This window comes from Rasamsonia byssochlamydoides, assembly GCF_041956645.1.
Source record: "Rasamsonia byssochlamydoides strain NRRL 3658 unplaced genomic scaffold VTN77scaffold_27, whole genome shotgun sequence".
NCBI classification, from domain to species: domain Eukaryota; kingdom Fungi; phylum Ascomycota; class Eurotiomycetes; order Eurotiales; family Trichocomaceae; genus Rasamsonia; species Rasamsonia byssochlamydoides.
The window spans coordinates 148,274-173,295 of NW_027192410.1; the positions used below are offsets into that span (position 1 = coordinate 148,274).

At 49.7% G+C, this 25,022-nt stretch overlaps 9 protein-coding genes across 9 annotated transcripts; 5 read left to right on the forward strand and 4 right to left on the reverse strand.

Moving 5' to 3' along the window:
- Positions 1–3,416: 3,416 nt before the first annotated feature.
- Positions 3,417–4,106, forward strand: VTN77DRAFT_3792 (uncharacterized protein; the record flags this gene model as incomplete). Its single annotated transcript, XM_069419779.1, has 1 exon — positions 3,417–4,106. The coding sequence occupies one exon, from the start codon at positions 3,417–3,419 to the stop codon at positions 4,104–4,106; it is 690 nt and encodes a 229-aa protein (XP_069278142.1).
- Positions 4,107–6,069: 1,963 nt separating this feature from the next.
- On the forward strand, positions 6,070–7,683 carry VTN77DRAFT_3793 (uncharacterized protein; the record flags this gene model as incomplete). Its single annotated transcript, XM_069419780.1, has 1 exon — positions 6,070–7,683. One exon carries the CDS (start codon positions 6,070–6,072, stop codon positions 7,681–7,683), a length of 1,614 nt encoding a protein of 537 aa, XP_069278143.1.
- A 2,908-nt stretch (positions 7,684–10,591) lies between these two features.
- Positions 10,592–11,416, reverse strand: VTN77DRAFT_3794 (uncharacterized protein; the record flags this gene model as incomplete). The annotated part of the gene is made up of 1 exon (XM_069419781.1): positions 10,592–11,416. One exon carries the CDS (start codon positions 11,414–11,416, stop codon positions 10,592–10,594), a length of 825 nt encoding a protein of 274 aa, XP_069278144.1.
- A 432-nt stretch (positions 11,417–11,848) lies between these two features.
- Positions 11,849–13,309, reverse strand: VTN77DRAFT_3795 (uncharacterized protein; the record flags this gene model as incomplete). Its single annotated transcript, XM_069419782.1, has 2 exons — positions 11,849–12,871; positions 12,923–13,309. The coding sequence occupies 2 exons, from the start codon at positions 13,307–13,309 to the stop codon at positions 11,849–11,851; spliced, it is 1,410 nt and encodes a 469-aa protein (XP_069278145.1).
- A 2,187-nt stretch (positions 13,310–15,496) lies between these two features.
- VTN77DRAFT_3796 (uncharacterized protein) lies at positions 15,497–16,511 on the forward strand (the record flags this gene model as incomplete). Its single annotated transcript, XM_069419783.1, has 2 exons — positions 15,497–15,569; positions 15,673–16,511. The coding sequence occupies 2 exons, from the start codon at positions 15,497–15,499 to the stop codon at positions 16,509–16,511; spliced, it is 912 nt and encodes a 303-aa protein (XP_069278146.1).
- A 167-nt stretch (positions 16,512–16,678) lies between these two features.
- Positions 16,679–17,780, reverse strand: VTN77DRAFT_3797 (uncharacterized protein; the record flags this gene model as incomplete). The annotated part of the gene is made up of 2 exons (XM_069419784.1): positions 16,679–17,659; positions 17,718–17,780. 2 exons carry the CDS (start codon positions 17,778–17,780, stop codon positions 16,679–16,681), a joined length of 1,044 nt encoding a protein of 347 aa, XP_069278147.1.
- Positions 17,781–18,330: 550 nt separating this feature from the next.
- VTN77DRAFT_3798 (uncharacterized protein) lies at positions 18,331–19,594 on the forward strand (the record flags this gene model as incomplete). Its single annotated transcript, XM_069419785.1, has 2 exons — positions 18,331–19,354; positions 19,431–19,594. 2 exons carry the CDS (start codon positions 18,331–18,333, stop codon positions 19,592–19,594), a joined length of 1,188 nt encoding a protein of 395 aa, XP_069278148.1.
- Positions 19,595–21,974: 2,380 nt separating this feature from the next.
- VTN77DRAFT_3799 (uncharacterized protein) lies at positions 21,975–24,194 on the reverse strand (the record flags this gene model as incomplete). Its single annotated transcript, XM_069419786.1, has 1 exon — positions 21,975–24,194. The coding sequence occupies one exon, from the start codon at positions 24,192–24,194 to the stop codon at positions 21,975–21,977; it is 2,220 nt and encodes a 739-aa protein (XP_069278149.1).
- A 263-nt stretch (positions 24,195–24,457) lies between these two features.
- Positions 24,458–24,973, forward strand: VTN77DRAFT_3800 (uncharacterized protein; the record flags this gene model as incomplete). The annotated part of the gene is made up of 4 exons (XM_069419789.1): positions 24,458–24,583; positions 24,657–24,749; positions 24,823–24,859; positions 24,936–24,973. The coding sequence occupies 4 exons, from the start codon at positions 24,458–24,460 to the stop codon at positions 24,971–24,973; spliced, it is 294 nt and encodes a 97-aa protein (XP_069278150.1).
- Positions 24,974–25,022: the final 49 nt, after the last annotated feature.

The window sequence follows — 25,022 nt, forward strand, 5'->3', positions numbered from 1 at the left end:
CCAGCCTTTTCCGCAGCAGAATCAATCAATCAACCCTCAATGGCTGGACCAGTCAGGCCAATGAGCGGGATTTGGATTTAGTTAGCTATCGCACAGAGCGATTGTCACGGCAAAACGACGATGAAGCAAAAAGGAAACGTGGCATCACGGAATGCGGGAGTGAAAATGAATAGGGGGGCTTGTCAAACGAAGCTCTGCGATAAACTACCTAAACAGCTTGCAGATCCGGGGAGATTGCTTGCCTGCCCTTCTCGGCGGATCTCCCGCCGAGATCACGTGACAGTAGTATATTTTACGGTGTACAGTACATCGACCAGAAACTCGAAGCCGCTTGGCGACGATTTCTAATCGTTTATTCCAGTTGTTAAAAGCAGATTGTTCATAGGCTCTGGTAAGTACCTGTTATAGAACAGCAATAATTTAAGAGGGAGTCCTCTAGCGCAAGTTGGTATAGAGTGCCTGCTGTATTTTTATGCTTCAAACTTTCCTGTGGAGCAAACTTGAGTCGCAATTATTTTCGCTGTGGAGAACAGCATGCAGCAAATATTATTGCGATCTATATAAGTTGTACCACGATCAGCATCGAAATAAGTTCTTTTTTTCCCCCTCTATTATCACTGGTATGATACAAAACACATCATCTAATAACCTCTTAGCAGAATCATTACCAAGTTTGGAATTTCGGACAGAAGTATCGTTCAAGGCAATAAAATATAAGATTCATATAGTGATCGTAGAAGAAATGCGCCAGTGTCAGGGATGTGAAACAGTAGACGTCTGAACGTTCTACAATGTCAGGGCCCAGAAATGTTCGTCTCAGCAATGGCTGTTACCATCATCTGCTGCGAATAAAAAAAAACCTAAAAAATAATTCTATTACCTCGAGTTGGAAGTAGAAAGAAGTATCCCGTGCAAACACACAGATTTGTCATCAATAATATCCCGAGGATCAAAGTTATTTAGTATATAGACTTTGCATTCATCGAGTTTCCCATAAAGTAGAGAAACTGAGTCCCAAAGCAAGTTCACTCAGGCTGGAAAATGAGAGGGTTATTTCTGCTCCACTGGTTCGAGTCCCCAGCATCTCTCGCAGGATGCAAGTCCATTCGCAATTGGCTCATATATTGAGTTGAGCTAAAGTCATCGCATTGGAATGATCTCGACACACTCGGTTGAAGTATGAATGTGGAAGTATATCAAGCAGACGTTCATCTCGAGAAAGCGCATTGCAGGCGGAGAAGAGTGCCTCCAGTGGACACTGAACCTTAGGCTTTATTTCCTCTGGACGAAGCACCCCTTAGTTTACCAGAGAGATGATTTTGGATAGGTAGGTAGCCTCGACAGTTTGTCTGTCTGCAGGAGATCTCCAAGAGAAAGAAAAAGAAGAAAAGAAAAAAGAAAACTCAACTCATCCAATGGACAAATTCGTTGCTCAAGTCTTGAAACGCCTGAATCTTGTCTTTGCGGGATAATGCTTTCATTCTGCCCTGTTCCTACAGATAAAAATTTTACGTTATGTTCTTCCTCCTCCAATACGATAATCGTCGTTTTTATTTTTATTCTTTTGTGTTGTTTTGTACCCCAACAGACTATGTATTATTACTCTGTATACTCCGTACTAGTACTTACTTTACCTACGCTTCGGTTTGCGTCGGTCTATGATTTTTTTTTCGAACAAAACCATCGGCGACCTCCGATAGTCAGTAATAGGGACCCGTGGGTCCTGCAAAAACTAGATAGGTACTCCGTACTTCGTACCTACGGAGTAATACCTACGGAGTACTTTAGGCATTCCGTACCTAGGTAACAGCTTAATTAATGACTGTCGTAGGCTCGTAGCCTCGTAGGAATGTAATGGATAGTATCCACTGTCTGTGACTGACTGGGCCTTAGTTGATGGAGTAGGTACTAAGGTAAGGTACCTAAACCTTGCTGTAGAAAACCCAATTCCCGTTCAGAAAGAAAACCCCGTGGCGAAAACAAAAATGCAAGGAAAAAAAAAGTTTTTTTTTCCGAAGAAAAATTATTGGATTAGATTTGATTGGAAAGTAATACCGCTGCTACTAATAATCTTCTCTCTCTCGCGTCTGACTTTTTTTTTCCTCCGAACCGACGAATGTACCCTGGTACCTCTACACTTAAATTTAAAGTCTGTACCTCACAAAATCAATCAACCAGCCAATCAGCGGAACAGGACTGATCTGGTGGCCGTGATCGAAGGTCCGACAGGGATTGCCCATGTACGGAGTACGGCAGGTAGCTTCCCTTTTAAAAAGGAATAAAGAAAAAAGCAAAAGCAAAAGCAATGATGGATGGCTTTCCATGATGAAGGAGGTGGTCACTGTAGTTATTATTATGATTATTAGCGCCTCAAGGAAGCAAGGCTGCAATGCAACAAATGTGAAGTTCAGAAACAAAAAAAAAAAGGAAAATATACACTCGATAGGTATATAAGGGGTTGTTATATAAGGCTAGTTGACGCTATTATTGAATTTGGTCAGTTTTTTATAGCTCCTTGTAGCTGGTTGATGCACTCTTCTACACAAGAGTACACTATAAAATAACTCACAGGGAGCAGTTACTCGATGAAATCAAGACTCAGTTTTGAATGTAGACAACCCTACTGTAGAGTATACTTATGTAGTGTTACTCTGTGGACATTAATTGTGTTGTCATCATAACCAACTATCGATCAATAACTAACGCATGAGGATCTTGGAGGACATATATGTGCTGTATACTCCGTACTCAATGATCAAATCATATCACTGCACATGTCTTTGACGGTTCGCAATCTGGATAATTCTTGACGAACTACCTACCCAACCGATGTAAATCAGGTAGGTAAATCAGGCCGTTACCGGGTACCTGCTGGGATGGGCCAGGCTGGGCTGGAAGCTTCCCAAATAGTCAAGTCCATCCAGTCGGGTCCCACTGTGAATTCTCCGTAGCCGGCTCGGGTAACTTCTAACTGGAATGGCACCATTTACTACTATTATTGTTGCAAGCACCTAGCAGTAGTACGGAGTAATACTCCGTAGTATCATGATTGACTGGTATTTCTCCAGCAAAATTACGGCACCCGATGATATCCATCTGACAGCAACGCTAAAGAATTAGTCTCTAGAAATGAGAGTTATACGGAAGCGAAAACTAAGAATGAAAGGTAATACCTAGATACACGTGTATATATCGTACGACAGGAGAAAAGATGAAACAGATTAGTTTGAGATTATTGCATGAGACTGCTCAATATCTATCTACATCGTATGGATGTAGATGTGACTGACATGTCCTCACCGCTGCATGTAATTGGTGGAGAATAAACAATTTGATGGAAACGTCATATCTAGGCCGTCATTGTTGACGTTGCAAGGCCCAATCAGATTCCCATATCGAGTCAGTAGGTACCTGAGATGTGCTCTTGTCGATGCAAACTTGATGTCCACAGCGTGAAGAGGAAGCCTTCCGGCGCCTCCCCGAAGCCGACGCTAGGAAAGCTGCATGGAAGGCTTCCGACCGGAGAACGTGGCCGAACAGACAACGCTGGCTTGATGCCGACCCCGGACTTTCGCCCACTGCGAATGCTGTTAGGTAATGGATATACCACCTCGCCATCCACGATCCGCAATTGCTGGCCGAGACAACTTGGTGCTGCAGCCAGGCGGCAATGCCCGTGCACCGTCTGTCTGGTGGGAAGCCTAGAACCTGACAGCGGGCCAATGCTGATCGTCGAGCTTGGTGCGTTGTTTATTCAGAGCTCGAGGTCGAGCTCAGCAACGTACGAAGCAAGAAGGAGAAGCAGGGCATATTCCAGAGGTGGCCAGCCGCCAGAGTCGTATGACGCCTGCCCCATGCGCCCGCGAAGGTTGCACAATGCGGGGTACAGGCTGTCAGCCTGTGCAAAGAGTCTTTGGACATGTCTGGAAGAACGGGGGATTTGCGGCTTTGCCCGAAATGGTAGCAGCGAGGAGAGCCCCGATGGCCGACAGCAGTCACACTGCAAAAAAATTTTTCCCTTCCATGTGGAGTCTGCAGGGGAGGCGGGCTTGGCAAATCAGGGACGCAGAATCGCATCATCGGCAGACCCAGAGATCTCCAAATAGGGCTGTGCCACCAGGAGCGTCACGCTACGTATCATCTGTGTCTTGGCCTTGTCATGTAAGTATTATATTGCCCGCCGGCAAGACGGCAAGTCGCAGCCTCGAAGCGGTCTGCTGCACCACGTGATAATGTATTTCTGGCAGCTGACCATCAATGATCAATGGCAAGCAACAAAGATGAGTCACTACGCAGTAGGCTTGATTTCGGAGGCCCTGAACAGATGGCGTGCTCAGGAAACCATCCGAGATCCAACCCCTTTGGTACGAAGTACAGTACAAAAGATGAGCTGATAATTGCGACATGCCTGGTGATGATGATTATCATGAAGCAAACTGCAATTCTGCAGGGCAAGTGGAGATGATGATCCTGTCAGAATCTTGTGACCATGTTAATAAGCAGATGCAATCGACTAACTGTAGGTATTACGCCGGACCGATTCAGGATTTCTAGAATTTGGGTGTTTTATATACTGTTCCAAAGGAATATCTAGATTTTCACCATCGCCACTAAAAAAATTGTGACTGATTTGCCCATGTTGTGGAGGACGTGCTTGAAGCGACGACGAGTTGGTGGATCGACAACCAAAGTTTAATGATCCATCTCTCATCCGACGTTGGAAGATCAGCAGAGGTCCTTCTGGCCATCACATAAAGTTGCAGACTGCCTGATTGATTATTCTGGTGTTCTTGCGCAAGTTGCGACCTGGTCCACTCGCTTCCTGCCTGGGCCTGTAAGAACCAGCCTAGCTTGATTCTTCTGACTCCAGAATCCAGATCGAACCTTGGAGTGGGTTTAACCGCAGTCCACTCCGGCTAGTCTGAGCTTCGCCATGTCGCGTCATTCTTCTTGCTCAGACCACCATCAACCTTGTGAGCCGAGTGTCCAGACTCGAGACATTAGACTTCATGATGATTCATCCATCATCCAGTACACTACAGTACCACCCTCCACTGTGTACAGAGTGCCAATAGTAAGCAAATGAATGGCTCCTTGCACGATAATATACCACTTCATCTAAGGAAATCATGAAAGGTGATTGATTGTATTTGCACCATTTTGATTCTTTCTTTGTCTAGTAGAGACGTGAAATTTCTAGATGCCCTGGTTTCCGGCTTGCTCTCCCTCATCGAAAACGGAAGCGGCGTCGAGGGCCGTCCAATGAGCGTGGGAGGGGAAGTGGAAGGAGGTTACCGTACCGTCACGTATCGTCACCGGCGTGAAACGGTAATTCTCCACATGTGACGTCCGCGGCTGGAACGCCCCCACCGCATCCGTTCGATGTAGGAAGCTCGACTTTTTTTTTTGGTAAAGAAAGTGCTGGAATGGAGCCTATTCCATGGCCAGACAGCATCGTAGAGAGAATCCGTTTGGACAGTCACCCGTACTACTGGCCAGGAACTGTCCCGTGCAGTGGGTAAATCCAGATTTAAGGTTTTTACTTCCCATCGACCCCTTGGCCTAGGTCCATGGAACATACAAAGAGCCCGCTATCGCCATCTTACATACCTACGTACGTAGTGTTCTTCCAACTTCTTCACCACTCTGTGAATTAAGGAATTGCCTCGCGCTGTCGTATAGGACAATACTGCCAACAAGAAGTTCGTGATTCGTTCACTCCAGATCGGTTGGGATCTTTATCCTCGACCACCCGCTCGGAAGGAGCCACTTCCACTCCACACGACTGGTTGGTTATGTTTTGGGCTTCTGGCGCCACTTCGTAGTTGTTCGACCATCGCACCGCGTCGTAAAGCGTGTTAATTGCGGATATACCAAGCGAGAGATCTCGTCGAGGGTTGGCACCCCCTGAAGTTGTCTTTCTTTGTCATCATTGATAGTTCCACTTGACGACTGTGGGAACTCACAATCAAGTCGACAAACTCTAGTCCTCTGTGACTTTTCCCTATTGCTCTCTTTCTCTCTCCCTCTCCCTCTCCTCCTCCCCTCTCTTCCAACCGATCTGTCACCATGCCTGGCCGTCTTCTCTCGAGCTTTGTTCGCTCGACATCGCCATCTTCGGGTCTGACCCACTCGAATTCCTCCTCGACGTCGTCGGTGAACGAGATCCCTTCCTCGAAAAGGCACTCGTTGCATCTGCTGCCGGATGGCGGTCACGACTCCTCCGAGCGCCGGCTATCCTTCTCTGTGGATCACCTCATCCACCCTCACAAAGAAAAGCGGCTCAGCCTTGGACGATCCTCACGCTCCAAGGATCGTGGGAGTACGAAGGAGGATGCTCGTTCCCCCGCGGCAAAGTTGGACATGATCTTCGAATCACCGCCCCTTGTCTTCTACGGCACTCCTGCCAACTCGACTGGTGCACTGTTCTCGGGGCGTCTCCGCGTGATTGTGCCCGAATTTCCGGGGGAGGTCACCCTGAACAAGTTCGACCTGCATCTTACATCAACCATTACCACCAAAAAGCCAATTTCCAGAGACTGCCCAAGTTGCTCCACCCGAACGAATGAACTGTGCTACTGGGACTTCCTGACCGAGCCAAGACACCTCAAGCAGGGGGACCACGACTTCCCATTCAGCTACCTGTTCCCTGGCCACCTCCCCGCAAGTGCTCAGGGATCGCTCGGAAGCGTTGAATACTTGCTGAGCGCTCGAGCCATCACCTCGACGGGCGAAGAGATCACCCTGAAGACCCCGCTCACGATCCAGCGTGCCATCCTGCCAGGCAATGACCGATCGTCTGTGCGAATCTTTCCTCCCACCAATCTGACAGGTCGTGTTGTGTTGCCCTCCGTCGTTCACCCCATCGGCTCTTTCCCGGTGCAGATGACGCTCAGCGGCATCGTGGAAAAAAGCGAAGAAACTCAGACGCGATGGCGGCTACGGAAGATGATGTGGCGGATTGAAGAACACCAGAAGATTGTGTCGACTGCCTGCGCGAAGCATGCTCACAAGATCGGAGGGGAAGGCAAGGGTGTTCTGCATCAGGAGACCCGCATCATTGGTCACAATGAAGAAAAGAGCGGGTGGAAGACGGACTTCGATACCGCTGGAGGGGAGATCAACATGGAATTCGAAGCGTGCATCAAGCCTGGGTGCAAGCCAGTGTGTGATCTTGAGACCCCAGGGGGCCTGGAAGTGAAGCACAACCTGGTCATCGAGCTGATTGTCGCGGAAGAATTCTGTCCGAACAAGAATACGAAACTCATCACGCCCACCGGTGCCGCTCGCGTTCTGAGGATGCAATTCAATCTGCTGGTGACGGAACGCAGCGGACTGGGCATCAGCTGGGACGAGGAAATGCCCCCCGTGTACAACGATGTTCCGGCCAGCCCGCCGGGATACTCGACAATCGACAACAACGGATGCACGATGGAGGATTATCGTGGCTCACCCCTGCCACCGCTGCCACAGTATGAGGACTTGGAGCGGATGGACTGCTTCGAACGGCTCGACCACAATTCCAATGCCAATTCGCGACCCGACTCGAACCAGCTCAGCCGCCAAATGACACGACTGACCGTCGACGATCTGACAGCCGAGCCTCCTCTGATGGAATCTCGAGGTCGCGCACCGGATGAGAACAATGCTCCGGAGGCAGCCGAAGCTGGCACCGTCCGGTAGCCTCAAACACATGTTACGTCCCTTATTTCTACATACCTACTAATCTTAATAATATCAACAACCTTACGATGACGATGTTACGACATTCTACGGCCATCCCCCAAAAGTTTTGTTCATTCGACATTGATCTTTCTTACGAGGTTTTAATATCTGGGAGGAGGGGACGAAAATGGGGCAAATAAAGGAAACGGGTTGCCTAATAATGATGCCGCGTGTGATGATGACTATCTCGTTCTCTCTCAGCGACATGGAATATTCTCCCCTTCTCTTCTTTTCTCTCCCTTCCTTTTCCTTTCCTTTTCTGGGCGGATAGGGGCGTTTTTCAGGGGCTCCAGGGCGGCGGTGTGAGAATAGTCTGATTTTGTTTGAGTTTGAGTTTAGCCGGGATATTGGGATCGTTGTTATTATCACATATGCAGCATGACTTTTACTTGACTTTGGACATGTCATGACAAGACAGGCAGATATACCCCCAAACAAACATTGATGTTTGTTGAAATTGTTTACCTACTTCTACTCTAAATTAACAAACAAACAAACAAACAGTGAAAACGGAACTTGGTCCTGTGATTTATCATCCCTTGTATCTTTTGTGTCTTTTAGAAAGTAAGAAGTAGGCGGAAATAGTTTGAATACCTGAGATAAGTATGTAGGTAGACTACTATAGTAGTAGATGTGTTTGTTACTGTGCGGAATTGATGTCCTGGAAAATCCACATATACTTCTATCTATATCTATCTATGCCTTGCTATATTTTTATTAGTATGGACTGAAATTTCAAAACAATTTGCAATAACATCCTCAGGAAGATACTGATGAGCACAGCAGCAGCAGCTGCTGCTGCTGCAGGGAGGGGAAAGTCAGTAGAAGTAGAGTAGAGTAATAATAATGTCCACAGTGCACGCTACAGTATAGTATAGTATACAGAATGAAGAGAGGGAGGATCTGGATCTGGACTTGGGCTGTCTGTCACAGCGAGAAGAAGAGTCCAGAAAGGAAAGAAAATTCACTCACTCACTCACAGAAATGGGAAATAATAGTTCTAGGTCTAGGATTCTGCAGAGTTGATGCTAATTATTCCAATTCCAGTAAATGAGAAGTTTTCCGTCTGGGGATGGATATAGGTATATGTATATGTATGTAGCTTTGGCCTCTCCGCAGAAGGAAACTCCATCGTAGTAAGGTAGAAGGTGTTCGTTCCATGACGAGACGAGCAAGATATTTATTTGGGCAGACAGAGTGGATGGTTGACAGCTGGCAGTCGTCTGCAACCTGCAAGTGAACCACCCACCTCATACAGCGTATGCAGGTAGGTAGAGTTCTTAAATAGTTTCTACACAGACGATATCCAGGTACCTACCTAGTGTGCCTAGTAACACTCGCAGTATAAGCGCACAACAAGGAATAGATCTCGCGTCCGTTCGCTCGTTCGGTAGGCTGTTAGACCTATTCATTCAGCTTTATAGATAAATTATATTATATAAGCCTATAGATCTAGAGGCTTATATGATGGACACGATCCAACAAGAGCGGTGTGGGTGGGTGCCTGGCTGATTGATCGGCAAGATCGTACCTTCCCAACTGAGCGTCTGCGTCTGCGTCTGCGCATGCAAGGAAGGAAGGTGGTGATCCTTACATATATCCAATCAACTGCACGAGCCCCGAATACATATCTCCCGAGGACCTTGACCTCGTCCTCAGTCCTGCAAGCTGTCTGTCATTGGGAGGGAGGGAATGTTCGCATGACGTGAGAGTAACGGGTCCCAAAAAAAAAGCCGTGTACTGTACAAAGATTTCCGAAGAGTTGGTCAAGTATCGACGATGGTTCTTATCAACTGTAATAATACTAGATGCAGCAAGCAGAGTATATCCATCAACGAATTATTGTAGGTAATAATTAATCGTCATTATTTATTGTCAACTGCTATACATAATACTAGGAATGGTACTATTCGTCCTGCCAATCACGGGTCGAGATCAGAACAAGTTCAATAGCTAATAGCATTGACAACCTATGTACATACAACAGGTAGGTCTGTACGGAGGATAAAATCACCAGAACTGTATATTATATTATATTATATTATATTGTGCCCGAGAAATGAAATGGTTCGAGCGGGTACTGGTCATGGAATCCTTAGCGAATCTGCAGGGGATATATACTGTATGCGCCAGTTTATTTATTTCTCGGTGTGAACTTCATGGTCATGACGTCTGCTCTAAATTTAGCACGGTTCTTAACTGAGTCGATAGATCCTGGTCATGTTAGCAGGAGTACTGTATGGCCCGTCGATAAGTACAGTACATATATCACGGAATTGCAGGAAGAACGATCGTCGAGAACACTGGTGACTTGACTCGTGAGTCGAAGGAGGGCTAGGAAATGAACTTCATTTGAAGTCTGTTTTTTTTTTCTTTTTTGGTTCAAAGCTGTCTCCACCTCGTTCCATTGCAAGTTGGTCGATCGCATGTGAACTCTGCAGAAGAGAATGAAGATGAAGGACTGGACTGGTCTGGTCTCACAGAGTCTGGGGGTGAGTCTTCTAAAGCCGAGCCACGTCCGACGACAAGCTCTAACTCCGCACGCGTGTTTGCGTGGAGATGCATATGGATTAAAAGCTTAGCATCTTTTTGCAGAGTTTATGTCATGGTCCCTTGTATTTGCTTTAATTCTGCATTCTGGTTCTCCTAGTATCGCCTAGATGAGACAACGCGCTGTGACCGGAAAATGGCGACAAGATTCCAGCCACTGATTGGCGAATCGTACCGTGTGAAATCGGAGAAAGTGATCCAAGATATACGGTAGTGGTCGATTATGCCATTGACCGAGGTTCGCCAGTAATTGGCTGCTCGAAAGCAGAAGATAGTCACATTGCACGGCACTACACAAGTGTATGCGGGTAGAAGTCTAGATTATTCCGTATCCCTTCCACAGGACTCCCCAACCAAGCGGCGCCAAAACGGCCAGCACTGCTGCACCCGCGGACATCTCCAACACGCACCATACCCATAGTGTGCCGATAGCCGGTGCCCGCTTCATGACCGCATAGTAGGGCTCGTCATTCGTGATCTTGATCAGGTAACCACCAAGGCAAATTGCCGGCAGAAGGAACAGGATGGTTCGTAACGAGGGAATGAGCTTGGTCCAGCGCGTAGATTGTTGAGTTGTTTTCTGAGACTTGGACTTCTTTCCAAAGGGAATAACGTGCCCGTGAGCGAGGTGGATGCAAAACGTCAGGACAGGAAATGCCACGATAATCGACTCCTGCGCGAGCTTTCGTAGTGGGATGTTTTCAAGGTATTGATGCGCGGCAAGGAAGGCGAGTGTGAAATGCAGTGCCGACAGAGGGAATGAAAGGAGGAGCGTGTCGATAAACGGTGGCAGAGGGGCGTCGGGCTGCTCAGCTGGCTGAGCAGACGAGGCGTCACTGCCAGGGTCGAAGCGCGAAACCTCGCCCGATGGGGAGATCTTGAGGTATTGTGTCTCCGCGGATTCGGGGTTCAAGAGCGTCGATTCCGCTGCGGCTGACCCCTTCCCATTCTTGGCAGCTAATGCCTGGAGCTCTTTCTGGCGCTCTGCGGCGATCTCGATGAGTGTCTTGCCTTGTCGCTTGTTTTTTGATGCATCTTCAGGCGGTGGATGAGCGAGGGGGATGGACGACGGATCGAAGGAATCGTCAGAAGCGGACGACGCAGCAGCCCGGCGCTGTTTTCGATTTCTGGGAGGGTTCATGGTCAGAATCACTCATAAGAGCAGGTAAGCAAACACTTTTCCATTGCTAAGGATAGTAGAGCTCCGGGTGCGGTCGTCAGTGCAAGCGTGTTGTTGGATTTGGAGCGTGGCGCGTAGACAAGATAAGTTTGGGGCCTTTTTGTCACCTGTTCCACAGAAATCGTATCCAACCGCCCGAACCATACACACTAAACTGGGACATTGTCCTGATACGCATGACAATATCTATTCAAGAGCAAAACATATAGTTAAAAAAATGAATTATAAATGAATATAAATTTCCACTTTTGAATCTCGTATACTCGTAGATTTAAATTTTAAATAATTTGAGATACTAATCGATCACTAACACCATCAACACCACTATTGGATATATATGCCTGAGATTGCTCCGCCACAGCATCTGGTTACTTTACTCTCTTTCAGTTCAACTCAACCAGCCTGGTATAAAGCTGGACCAGCCACTACGTGGGGATTGATGAGACTGAGGTTGAAGGGGGTCAGGTACGGATCCGCATCAGTGATGGCAATAAACATGGTTCCGTTAATCGCTGGATCGCCAAGAAAAGTCTCCACGTTGGGTTGAACTGTGGTGCCGTGTGTCGAGTTGATGACATTCAACGTCGAATAGGTCACGTTCAGCTGCGTAACCCATGCGACATACGCGGGAGTGCCGGCCTGACTCGACGTGATGTAACTGTTGTTGGGCCCAACCCCCTTGCCGGGAGTCTCCCAAGCCAATTGCACCACCCGACCAGGCCAGGAAAGCGGCTGGGTCCGGTTGTGGGTGATGCCCGGGGAACAGGCATTGGCGGTGTCAGTGATGTTGGCACAGGCATCGCCAGGGGGAATGGTTGAATTCAGTGTGTTGGTGCCCGCAGTGATGGTCTCGTTATATCCCGCCGAGCCATTGATTCGTGCCGGGTTTGGCTGGTTCAGAATCCACAAGGCAGGGAAGTTCTGCCAGGCCAGTCTCGTCTGGTTGGCCGGGCAGTAACTGATATATGGAGCGAGAAGCGTCCAAGCCCATGACTGAGGAACGCCGACCTCGAACCATACTGGCATGGGGAAGAGGCCATCAAACTGACGGAAGATCATCTGCTGGCGAGCTTCCGTGGTGATCGACTGGAGTAGCAGCTGAGCGGCTTCGCGGGAATTCAAGTGTGGCAGGAAGCCGTACACTCCGGATTCTCCAAACCGAGTGAGCTTCTGGCAGAAATCCACAAATTCGCGCACCGTCGTGAACGGGTACCGATAGTCACACTGCTGGGGAGATGATGCACCCAGGATATTGCTGATCATCGTGGCATGCCCGACTTCCTGCTGCGCCATAAATTCGATCAAGAAGCGGTCCTGTGCGGTCAGGCCAGCAGCGACAAAATCGTTTACCGAGAAAGTGGCGAGCCCGTTCTGGAAGAGATCAAGTTCTATCCATTCTGTGTACAGGGCAAGGGCCTGAAAAAGTTCAGTATATTCTATCTAATTTACAACGGATGAAAAGCATACCAGGGATTGATAGTCGAAGTCACTCTTCGCATTGTAGACTGGGGTGGCATTGGTCCCAAGACCGCCAGCGGGGACATATGGTGCTGGTTGAGGGTCATGGAGGAACCCATCACTTGGGTATGTTGTAGCCGCCGGTTGAAGAGGTACGACAGAAACGCCGCTTCCAACAACGCTCGCGCTCGCAGCACCCGTCGTAGTGGGCGTGCTGGTATACGGAAGATGTGGGAGCGACGTTGGATGGCTGCGAGTGGGCGGAGCGCTGGGAGGTGCGGCAGCAGCTGGAGTTGAAGTCAGGCTAGAGGCAGCAGCGACCTTGGTTCGGGGAGCAGCCTGGGAGAAAGGTATCAAGGCAAGGAAAGAGAGCAAGGTCAGTCGTGTCACAGCCATGATATGCGACCCTCTCCCAAGACTCAAATTGATTTCGGTAAGTGAAGAACCTGACAGGGTAAAACTTGGCGGGATGCAGAAGAGCAGAGCAGAGCAGAGTAGATACGCTCAAATAGTATTTGAATCAGCGGGATTCGTCAGGCTGAATGACGCCACCAGTCCATAATTTTCTGCAAACGCTTGAGAATGAAGCAGCGAAGACAAGACGTCAGCGATGACACGAAGGCTGTCTGGAGTCCAGCTGCAATGGCTCCTCCGGAACAGACGGTAGCAGATGAAGTCAGAACAACGTGCCGTGACATTCATGCCGGCTTCGGCCATGAAATATGCGTGAATCGAGACATGGTGTTGAGAAAAGCAAACTGTTAAAAAAAGGCGTACTCCAGACGATAATTCGACAGCTCCAATTCCCCACAAAACGACTGCCGGACCCAGCCGGCAAGCATGCACAAGGAGTTGTTCCAGCTGCATGACTGGCTAGGTTAGTTGCTGAATTGACTTTGATCTTCAGCCAGTCAATTGACGCGGTGGCGAGATCGCGACAAAGTTGGAGGATTTCCAATTGTTCTGACTGCTGTTGCAGATCAAACTGGATGCTCCAGAATCAGCCTTATCAAGATTCCACCAATGGAAATGGGGAAGGAGTTGGATCAAGCTTCGACTTGACTGGCGTAGGTTACGTCAATCGGGAGCGGACGCTGATGGATGAAGCTCTCCGCGCGTTGCCGAAAACCCTGCATTGGCGTAGGAGAATTTCATCTGCAGTCGATAAAAAATCAATTCGCGATTCCGACGCTTCCAGGAATTGAGTTCTGTTCGTCCAGACGCAGTGATGAGCGAAGCTGCAGAGAAAGTGGGTGGATTGAGCGATGACGTTGATGTTTGGCGGCGGGATTGACCTCCGAGAGCAAGTAAAGTTCTCTGTCTGTATTTGACTTCCAAGGTGTCCACTTTAAAGGTCCATTGATCGCACGAATCGAGTGTCCGGAGATCTTGCGTAGGCCGGCAGGTCGGTCAGCTAGACGTCTGCAAAGTGCAGGCACAGGAGAGAGTGAAGCTGTTAAAGCATCCCTTATCCATCTGGCGGGGTCGACACTCGTGATCTACATGTCGATGGACCAATCACGATTCAATCTAAAAATTCAGCCGTATCTATAGAGATTGCTGTGAAGAATAAATCGCAAAAAGAAAAAGCCACAGCCTCAGTTTCTCCTCGAATGCTACATACGAAAAGACCCGTCTATGCTTTTGATGAGATGTCAATAACAGTCATAATAATGCCATCGTGAACGGTGAACTCTCCGACTTCAAACTATTACTATATTGACTATCTCCAACACCACCAAGTAATCTGATCTGATCTGACACACTTGCACAGCCCTAGATTAATAATAATTATTATAGTACCTAATTTCTAACAAAGCAGGCTGTAATTGGATATTATTTATTATCATCAACCGACCTCACCTACCTAGGAGGTATGTATGCACATACAGTACTTGCAGTACTTGGGTATTTCTTACCCGGGTATACTTTCTCCCAGGGAATATGTACGGAGAAATTGATACCCTCTCTTGTTGAAGCTTGAAATGGTTGCACAACCCCTTCTATCTAATCTAATAATAATATTGCCAAAGATAAGATAAGATAGCCACAGACAGGACCTCACAGAATTAGGTACAGTACCTAGTAATGCAGATTCATCCAAAGTCATATGCAGGATGGAGTGAAATGGATGGATGGATGATGGATGACAAATCACCCAGTGGATCGGCAAGTCCAATATTATTAATTATTCTTCGGATTATTTACCTCTTTTTTTTTCTTTCACTTTCTTCGACCCCGCGATTGATTTGTAACTGCGGAGTAAGTTAACTAATCAATTTAATTGTTGCGATAGGCAAATAATTAGTGGGGTTGGTTGGTACTAGGTACATATTTCTGCCGATTGAATGTCCATTCATTCATTCTTTCAATCCACGATTTATTGTTGAAATAAATTAAAATACTAAATAAAATAAATAAATTCAAATAAAGTCGATCAATTCTCCTACAATTCCAACGGAGACAAGTGCTCAGACATCGTCAATTGGTGTTCCTCTTCTTTTGGTCGTGGTTAGTGTATATACTTGTTTCCTGACAATTTTTCCAGTGACTTTCGTACATACATACAACCTCTAAATCAGTATGGCCCATTTGGAAGCTTCGAAACTGTTCTCAGTCCAGGGCTTGGTGGCCGTCATCACTGGCGGTGGGAGTGGTGAGTTAGTCAACTACACAACACGACACACTTGTGATGATTTCTGCTCTTGCTTGCACTGTCTCCCCAGTTAAGACGGATCAGTATGCTGATGATTCTTCAGGCCTCGGCCGGATAATGGCCCGCGCCCTCGACGCCAACGGCGCCGCGAAAGTATTCATCATCGGCCGCCGGGAGCAGAACCTGAAGGAGACGGCCTCCCTCGCGGTCAACGGCACCATCGTCCCCGTCGTCGGGGACGTCGCGTCGAAAGACTCCCTGCAGAAGGCGTACGACTTCATCGCCTCGCAGACAGAGCACATCGACCTGCTGGTCGCCAACAGCGGGGTGCTGGGTCCGCTGGCGAACCCGCCGGCCAAATCGGACGGCAGTCCGCCGACGCTGGCCGAACTGCGTGAGCACCTCTGGCAGACCCCCATGGAGGACTTCACAAACGTTCACCACGTCAACGTCACCGGCGCGTTCTACACAGCCGTCGCCTTCCTGCCGCTCCTGGACGCGGCGAACAGGAAGCGTCCGGCCCCCGTGCCAGGTACTTTGTCGCCCCCGCGGCCGCAGATCATCGTCACCAGCTCCATCGCGGGCTTCATGCGCGCCGTCCCGTCGGGGTTCGCATACAACTTCTCCAAGGCGGCGGTCAACTCGCTGATCAAGACGCTGTCGACGGTGCTGGTCGGGTACAACATCCGCGTCAACGGCATTGCGCCGGGCATCTACCACTCGGAGATGTCGAACCCGATGTTCCAGTCGCAGGGGATTCCGGACAAGGGCATCACTGATGAGACGGTCCCGCGCGAGATCATTCCTCTGGGCCGCGCGGGCAGCGAGGAGGATATTGCGGGCGTGATTCTGTGGATGGCGAGCACGGCTGGTGGTTATTTGAATGGGAATATTGTTGTGACGGATGGGGGGAGATTGGGTCAGAGGCCGTCGACGTATTAGCGTCAGAAGAAATATCAGACGGAAAGAAAGCGAGAAAGGGAAAAGAAACGCTAGAAATTTTTGCATTGACAATGGCAGAGAGGGTGCTAGATACATAGATAGTGTATCGGTATATCAGGATATCAATCAATCTCACAGTCAACAGCAGTTGAGCATGCTCAACCCTTCTAATAGGTGACCGTCAACCGCTGCACGAGATACTCCCCCGAATGGATCCCCTCGTACTTCTTCTCGCCGATCCCGTCGCCATACGTGCCCGGCAACGCCTCGATGAATTTGTCCAGGTTGGGGTTGCAAAAGTACGCGACGCTGTACCGCGCCGGGTACATGTCTGACGATTCATTATCTTCCTGGACAGGCGGCTCAACGACTCGATGGCGAGTGCTTTTGATGATGTCGTTGGACCAGCGGGCCAGCAGATCCCCCGCGTTGACCACGATGGTGTCGGCGATGGGGACGGCATCGACGAACGTCCCCCTGGGACTGCGCACCTGCAGGCCGCCACGCGAGTCCTGGAAGAGCAGCGTGATGGAGCCATAGTCGCTGTGCTCGCCCGCACGGACCTGTCCCGGGTTCTTGCGGAAGACGTCCTTGGACACCGGCGGATAGTGGAGCAGACGAAGGGTGTTGTCACCGCTGTTGGTGAACTCGTCGAAAAAGGTCTCGGGCAGACCCATGCCCAGGGCAATCGCCCGCATGACCTTCATGTGCAGGTCCTGGCCGAGGTGGAAGAAATTCTGCATCACGCGTTTGAAGTCCTTGCCCTCCTCGTCGAGATGGTCCGGCCAGCGGTTGGGCAGGTCGTCGACGCCGTCGCGGCCAATCTCCATGCTTTCCTTGAGATCCGGGTTTGCGTTGCGCAGAGCGGCGATGCTGGCAATGTCAGTGGCCTGAGTCACCTTTTCCCGGCCATACACCACATAGCCGCGGTTCGCCTGCGGAGTCGTCCAGGCCAGGCTGTCCTTCTGGGCCTGGGGCCGGGCGAAGAAGCGTGCGGAGGAGGCGAAGACTTCAGATACGACAGACGGCGGAATGCCGTGATTCTTCAGATAGAGGAAGCCGGAGGTCTTGAAGGCATTGGTGATGGCCACGGCGACAGAATGCTTATCAGAGGGCGACCTGTTCAGAAAGGGTTCGAAGTCGATGATCTAGACGCTAGTCAGGCCAGAGAACAAAAGGAAATTAGAGAAGAAAGCCATGACTTACAGGAATGGAGAGTTCATCCTGCTCGACTGCAGTGGTCGCCTTGCACTCGTGATTCCCTGCCATGATGAGTGGCCAGGAGAATTGGTCTTATCAGGGTACGACGAACTGATCAACAGTAGACAGGAGAGTGTTTCAAGAGATAATAATACTCGATGGGAAAAGACAACAGAGCAATGCAGCGTCAGAATTGACTCTGGACAGGACTGGAAAAGATATAACAGTAAGAGGGGTGATCTGATAAGAATATTAATATCGATATCAATTTTGCGGGGACTCCATGCTATCACAGCTCCTTATCTTTGTTATCAGCGATAACATCCTCCCACTTTGGGGTGGACGAGATAAGGGTAAATGATATCAGCACAGGCATACGGAGTCCATTCAAGAAATCGTCAAATCCCGCATCTGCCCCGTCATGGGGTATTATTCCTGTCTGTATCAGCAAGTCGTTCTCTCTTATCTCTGAATGTAGCCCTCTGTGTAACACCCCTCACCATACTATTGTTGGACCCTCCTTCGATAAGCAAGCAGGGCATCAAATTGAACAACCCTTTTGCACGACAAGCACTGTACCGGCGTAGGGGGAAAAAAAAGAAAAAAAAGAAGAAGGAAAATGTCCTACCCAATCGTCGACATCCACACCCATGTCTACCCCCCCTCATATCTGGCCATGCTCCGTTCGCGGAAGAAAGTCCCCTACGTGCACGATCCCCCTTCCGCTTCCGGTGGTGCTCGTCCTCCCTCACGTCTGATCATCCTCTCGTCAGACGACAACCCGTCGACACCGCTGGACCAGCGTGGCCGACCGGTTGATTCGTCCTATTCGGATATTAATGTCAAACTGGCCTTTATGCGCCGGCACGGCATCACCACCAGCGTCGTGTCGCTTGCGAATCCCTGGCTCGACTTCCTTGAACCGGATGAGGCGCAGACCTGGGCGGAGTGTATTAATAATGATCTCGAAGAGACCTGCGCGAGGGTGAACAGGGAAACAGCAGCAGCAGCAGCAGCGACAGAAAACCCTTCTGATGACGGGACGCAGACGCAGCCGCTGTTCGCTTTCGGGGCCCTCCCGCTCAGCGCCCCAGATTCTTCCATCGTGGCCGCCGAGGTGGCACGGCTCAAGACGCTCCCACACATGCGAGGCGTGATCATGGGGACGTCCGGGCTGGGCAAGGGGCTGGACGACAGCGCGCTGGATCCCATCTGGACGGCGTTGCAAGACACCGACACCTTGCTGTTTCTACACCCGCACTACGGTCTCCCGGACGAGGCGTTTGGGGGCGCCGATGTGACAGACCGGTACGGCCACGTCCTCCCTCTGGCGTTGGGGTTCCCACTGGAGACTACCATCGCGGTGACGCGCATGCTGCTGGCAGGCGTATTTGACCGGTTTCCACGACTGAAGATCCTGCTGGCGCATTCGGGAGGCACGCTGCCTTTTCTTGCCGGACGGATCGAGAGTTGCATCGCCCATGAACGCAAGTTTGTTGCCAACGGGGGCAGCACGCAGGGCCCGCAGCGAAGCGTGTGGGACGTCTTGAAGACGAATATCTATCTGGATGCCGTGGTCTACGGCGAGGCAGGATTGAAGGCTGCCGTGCAGGCAGCGGGAGGTTCAGATCGGCTTCTATTTGGTATGTAGCCTTTGGCTCGTTCTGACTATTTCTCTGCCTTTAGTAAATATAATGAACTACTGTCTGACACCAACAGGCACTGACCATCCCTTCTTTCCTCCGCTGGATGGTAAGGTGGATGAGCCATGGCTCAGTGTCACAACCAACTACAAGGCAATCGAAGCCTCGTTCGGTGCAGATAAGGATGCCGTTAGGGCTGTTCTCGGAGGAAATGCGATCCGCATCTTGAACCTCGAGTAATGTTCCTCTTCGAAACGGCAGCGAGACATGATTGAGTAGATGTGATCATCATATCGTTCCCGCCCTCAGGGTCTCCCTCGTGATGGAGGTGCTCTTCGCAGAGGTCGGCAGTTGGGGACAGCGGACGGATAGGTTATGTGGTCGCTGTTCGAGTGCTGGAGACAGTAGAGGTAGGGAACTTTTGCCAGCATCAGCACCTCTCAGCTGGTGAAGCTGTTAGAAAATGGATATAGCGGCGATCAAGATTCTTCATAGTCACGCCGATAAGTCTGTTTTATTCGTATGTAGGTAGGTAGCTCGGTTCGAGTCTAGAAAACGTCTAGGTTTGTCCTGTCCTGTAACTGTTGATAACCTCTTCTTTCCAACGTCCAGTCATATCTGGACAGTATTCGGTCGCAAGCCAAGGATGATAAATCTGAGGTATAGGTATGACCTCAGCGTCCATCGACACGATCAACAATAGAGGTAAGACGCGTGCTTTCAGGTTGGGGTTGGATCGGATCGGGAAAAGCAAGGTTAGAAAAATTGCCAAATCAGGAAAACCATGAAGTCCAGTTTGGGTATGTCTCTATCGGACATCGGTGGTCGAACTGGCGACAAAAGCCATCACATATGTACATACAAGCTCAAAGGTCCTTGTGTGTGACATACCTACCTAAGATGGCACTCCGGTGATTGAGAACAATCGGGGTGGTCATCCTGTTATGACAGACACCAGCCAGCTCTCTCTCCTCAGTCAGCTGACCACAGCACACCTCCCCCCTCCTCCCCAAAACAAACAAACACTCCCCTTCACACCTGGCACATATAACCCCATTTTCCTCTCTACCTGTCAACAAAGAACCTGGGCTGCGGTGCAGTGGTTAGGACTGCACCTGTCACACAAGTCCTAAAAGGGATGCAGACCCAGGTTTGAATCCCTCTGGTTCCAAAGGGACCCATTTTCTATCCTAACATCAAATTCATGGGGGTGCTCCGGGAGGGAGGGCACCCCTTATCAGAGGCCTTGTGTTCTCTTTTTGGTATTTATTTTTTTTTTAAAAAAAAATTATCTTTTTTCGGAGGGGGGAGGGGTCATGTTTCCTTTTCGGGGAATGTTGATATTTTTGATATCGAGCCTCGCGACAACAGGTCCACGACCACAGACGGAGCTGAGCTTTAACCTCGCTGACGATTCCTTCCTTGCCAGGCAACAGATATTATTTTTTTTTCCCCCTCTCCTCCTTGGCAACCATTTAGTGTCCTTCGTCTGTTGACTAGGTATATATATATCGCCAACATTTACCATTTTCTTCGAGGAACCTGGTTACAAGCTGTAATAGTAATAATGGTAGCTACACATCTCGACAATGCTTGAATTCAGGGCCGTAGTAGCTTACTCTAATTTGTCTGGAAGATGGATGGATAGGCCATCTTCTTTCTTCTGGTCTTCTGCAGGGCCAGCTATATCGCAAAAAGCAAGCTCAGCTCACCTACATATGGGTAGCTACCTAGAGGGTATCGAAATTATGTAGGACAATGCAGCAGCATCATGCCTCAATTAGCCTGAACCCACCAATCCATTACCTACCCGGGGAAGACTATAGTCTACCTATCATATCATCTGCACTGGTTTCTTCTACGCGTCTATTCAACGACAACGGGGGACGTGTGGCATTCCGCGGTATTAAGATGATGATCACCAAGAAACGTTCCTAATTAACCATTAAATAAAAAAAAATTCAGACAGGGGCAGACAGTTAGGTTCGTCAGATCAGCTGATACTTCGCCTAGAGATACTTAGGTAGGTGTACCTAATGTCGTAGCTGGCGAAAGCAGGTCTTCGGGATTTTCCTAATTAGGTAGCTGGTATAAGGTAACTAACCGGGGTAGGTTGACTGACTAAGCCAGAATACCCCAGGTAACTACACAGACCTCGTGTGCACTCTCGTCCGAACATCAAAAAGTATAATGGCATAGTCGGACAGTGTGTGGGTTTCAGACCATCTGATAGTTCACCTTAGCTAAGGGGTCTGGTCAGGTTAGGTCAGGTCAGGTGATGCCTTTATACCTTAAATAAAGGGAGATATACTGACCACTTCTTGTGCATGTTTGTCTGAACATCAAACTGGAGAATAGTGTCCCAGACAATAATCATGCAACAACTAGTTGGTAGTTCAGCAAGTTAAGTCCTATAATTCCTTCATGTGCATAAAAATGCAAGAATTTATTTCTTCATACTCTTGAGACCGGAGTTAGGATCAGTGAATAAACAAAAGAAAAACTAGAATTGGTATCAAATGCTGTACGAGAAGGAAAACACGGGTCATAATATCCATCCAGACATGCAGCAACCGAAGAAACCCATTGACAATGCCGAAATCCAAGGAAACAGACATAACTATGTTAGCGATGGCCGCAATATCCCACCAACAACGCCATCCTGTAAAGACTCCTTGCGAGCCGCAGCATTTTCCTTTTGTGTTTGTTCGAGCTCGTCCGCGTCGGACAACTCGAGGGCTTCTGCTTCTTGCAACGTCACCGGGTCATCTGAAGTTGAGGGGGTGTCCTGGTCGAATGTGTTCCAGAACAGCCGCTTCAGAGGCTCTCGATTCGCGAACTCCTCCCCTACAGACAAGCGGAATCTGTTCCAGAGAAAGTCGTCGTCGACCTCGATCTCTTCGCCGTCTGCCGGCCCCTCGCCGTCTGGGGACCATCGGACCGGCACTTTATCGTGAGGCCGGGGGTTTGCCTGGCCCCAGTACGTCTGGCCGTGGAACATAATCCGACCACCCTGGTCCCCAGCGAGGTCAACATAAAAGGATTGCGGGATAAAATCCCGCCATTCACTGATGGCAATCGGAAGCAGGCGAAGTCGCCATAGCGGATTGTCTCGCCCCGTCCAGCGGGTGTTGAGTAGGAGCAGCCTCGCCATGCGTTCCATAAGGGACGTCTGCTGGGCGACCAGAAGCCGCAGGATCTCATATCGGTTCACGGCCTCCACAAATGCCGCCGACTGCAGCGCAGACTCCAGAATCTGACGCGGCGGGCTCGATTCGGGTCCCCGAGAAAATGGCTCACCCAGATATTGTTCCACAACCCGTCTGGCCTCCTTCCGTTTCTGCCTTGTTTCTCGAAGCAAGTCATAAGCGGCGTTCATGTAAGATCGGAATTCCTCCAGCCGATCCCTGTCCCAAGCAGTCCTGGCGAGCATGCGGTAGACTTCCATCTTTGGACGCACATTGTACGGCTCGGATGTCATCATCTCGAAGATTGCCACCACTAGATCCATCGGTACCGCTCCCTTCGCGTCGCGATAGCGGTCTGGCCCAAAGCGTCTCTTCGAGAGAGAATATGACCGAATGAACAATTGCATCCATACTTTCTCTGGAATGTCGATGTTGTATTGACGCGACAGGAAGTCGACTGTTTGCAGCGCGGCAGCCATGTCATAATTGACGCCAAACCCGTGAGCAACCGCAAAGAGTAATTCACTGGACGGGTACAAGGACGACGAGGGATCGTAGGGGGTAACCGGGGGATGCTCGCTCTCATTGCCTGCGACCAGTAGGTCCACATCGACATTCCAAACCGTCTTTAGGATCGCCTTCATTCCTCGCACATGACCGACCCGGGCAGAGGCCAAGAAAACATTGATGAAACTCTTCTCATCGCCATCGATCCCTCGATTCATCATCTCTTTGAAAATCTCGAGGACCTCTTTTCTCACGCTTCTTCCTGCTGTTCCAAACCCTTCAAAGCCCGGTGGTGGATCCATGAATCTTCTCTTCCGATAGTAAAAAGGAGAGACCCGTAGGCGATGTCTTTCTAGCCCAGTATAAGCGTTGTCCCAGATCTTCGCTTCCAAGTAGTAGTTGTAGCATTGGACGTCCGGCAGCACGTCATCCGACTTCATTTCGCTCCAGACAATATCCGCCATGGGAGCATCACCCATGGATGCCGCACAACGCAACAGATGAGCGTACTCGGCAAAACCAAGACTGCGACCCGCGCTCCGTCTCAGCTGCACGATTTTCGCAAGACCTTGCGCGAACTCTGAGAAAATGGTTTCCAGCGGTTTGTATCCCTTATGCTCTATCAGTGCAGGGTGCAGCGGCTCATGGATCGTCCTGTAGGGCTCAATAAAGTACTCTGGGGTTAACAGGAGGAAAGCACCGACAAACGCACTAGCAGGTAAAGAGCCGACAATCGCGTGGTATTCTGGATCCAGCATTGTCCTCATCACTTGCTCTGGTTGTCCATCCTGGAGGATCTTGTAGAAGGTCGCCTTCTTCTTTTGCAGTTCCTCGTGATCGCCCCGTGTGGTCTCTTCCTCCGAGACACGTGGTGAGTTCGAACCCGGCCGCACAACTAGGTTCGAAGTAAATCCATTTATCCTCTCCGACCGTGGGAGTTGCCATCGATACATCTCTATTCTCTGGGTTTGAGGCGCCCGAGGCGGCTCAGTGTCCGACGTCAAGGTCCGGGAGCCTCCAGGGGAAGCGCGCAAGGGGGCAAAACGAGAGCCATTGAGGCCGTGTTGGGAGGCAATTTGTTGACGACATGAGGAGCAGAACAAGTGAGAGCGTAGAGCCTCACCCCGAAGCGCGAACCACCGCATAAAGGCGTTTGGTTGCCGCGGTCTGGTGTGGGGGGGACTGTTTTGTCAATTGATGGTGCTGGTGGAGGACGAGGGTGGAGTCGGGAGACGGAGTGCATTTTGGTTGGGTCTTGGCACTATTATTATCTCCTTCACGCAAAGACCCGCACCGCAGACAGCACGCCCATTCCATCCTCCTTCGCTCTCTTCCTGGCTGCATGATTTTCCTGCGGTGAAAGGAGTCCGTCAGCTGTCGACCTGCCTTAATTTCATTCCTCCCCAAAATGGCCGACGCGGAGGCCGGGGGAGCTTCGTCCGTCTCCGAGCCCTTGGACCTGGTTCGACTCTCGTTGGACGAAATCGTCTTTGTAAAGCTTCGCGGAGATCGTGAGCTCAAAGGACGTCTCCATGTAAGCGGCAACCCCTTCTGGATCGACTACAGTTTAGATTGCAATGTGTTGACTAACTTTCTTCCCTTCTCAGGCCTACGACAGTCACTGCAATCTGGTTTTGGGCGACGTCGAGGAGACTATCTATGTGGTAGAAGAGGATGAGAACGAGGAAGAGACTGTGAAGGTGAGCGACTCTTTTTCCATCTACGTCGCAGTGGTTGTTCTGTGGGACCATCGCTGATGATCGAATCACCCAGACCATCAGGAAGCAAGAAGAGATGCTTTTTGTCAGAGGTGAGTAAGAATGTTGAGACAGACCCCTGGATGCCTGTGTTGGTTGACCATGGTGCTGATGGCCGATTGATCATAGGTGACTCAGTCGTTCTGATCTCTCCACAAGCATCATGACAGCATTGTGCGGGATGACTGGGTGGTAAAAACAACGGTTTCTGTCAGG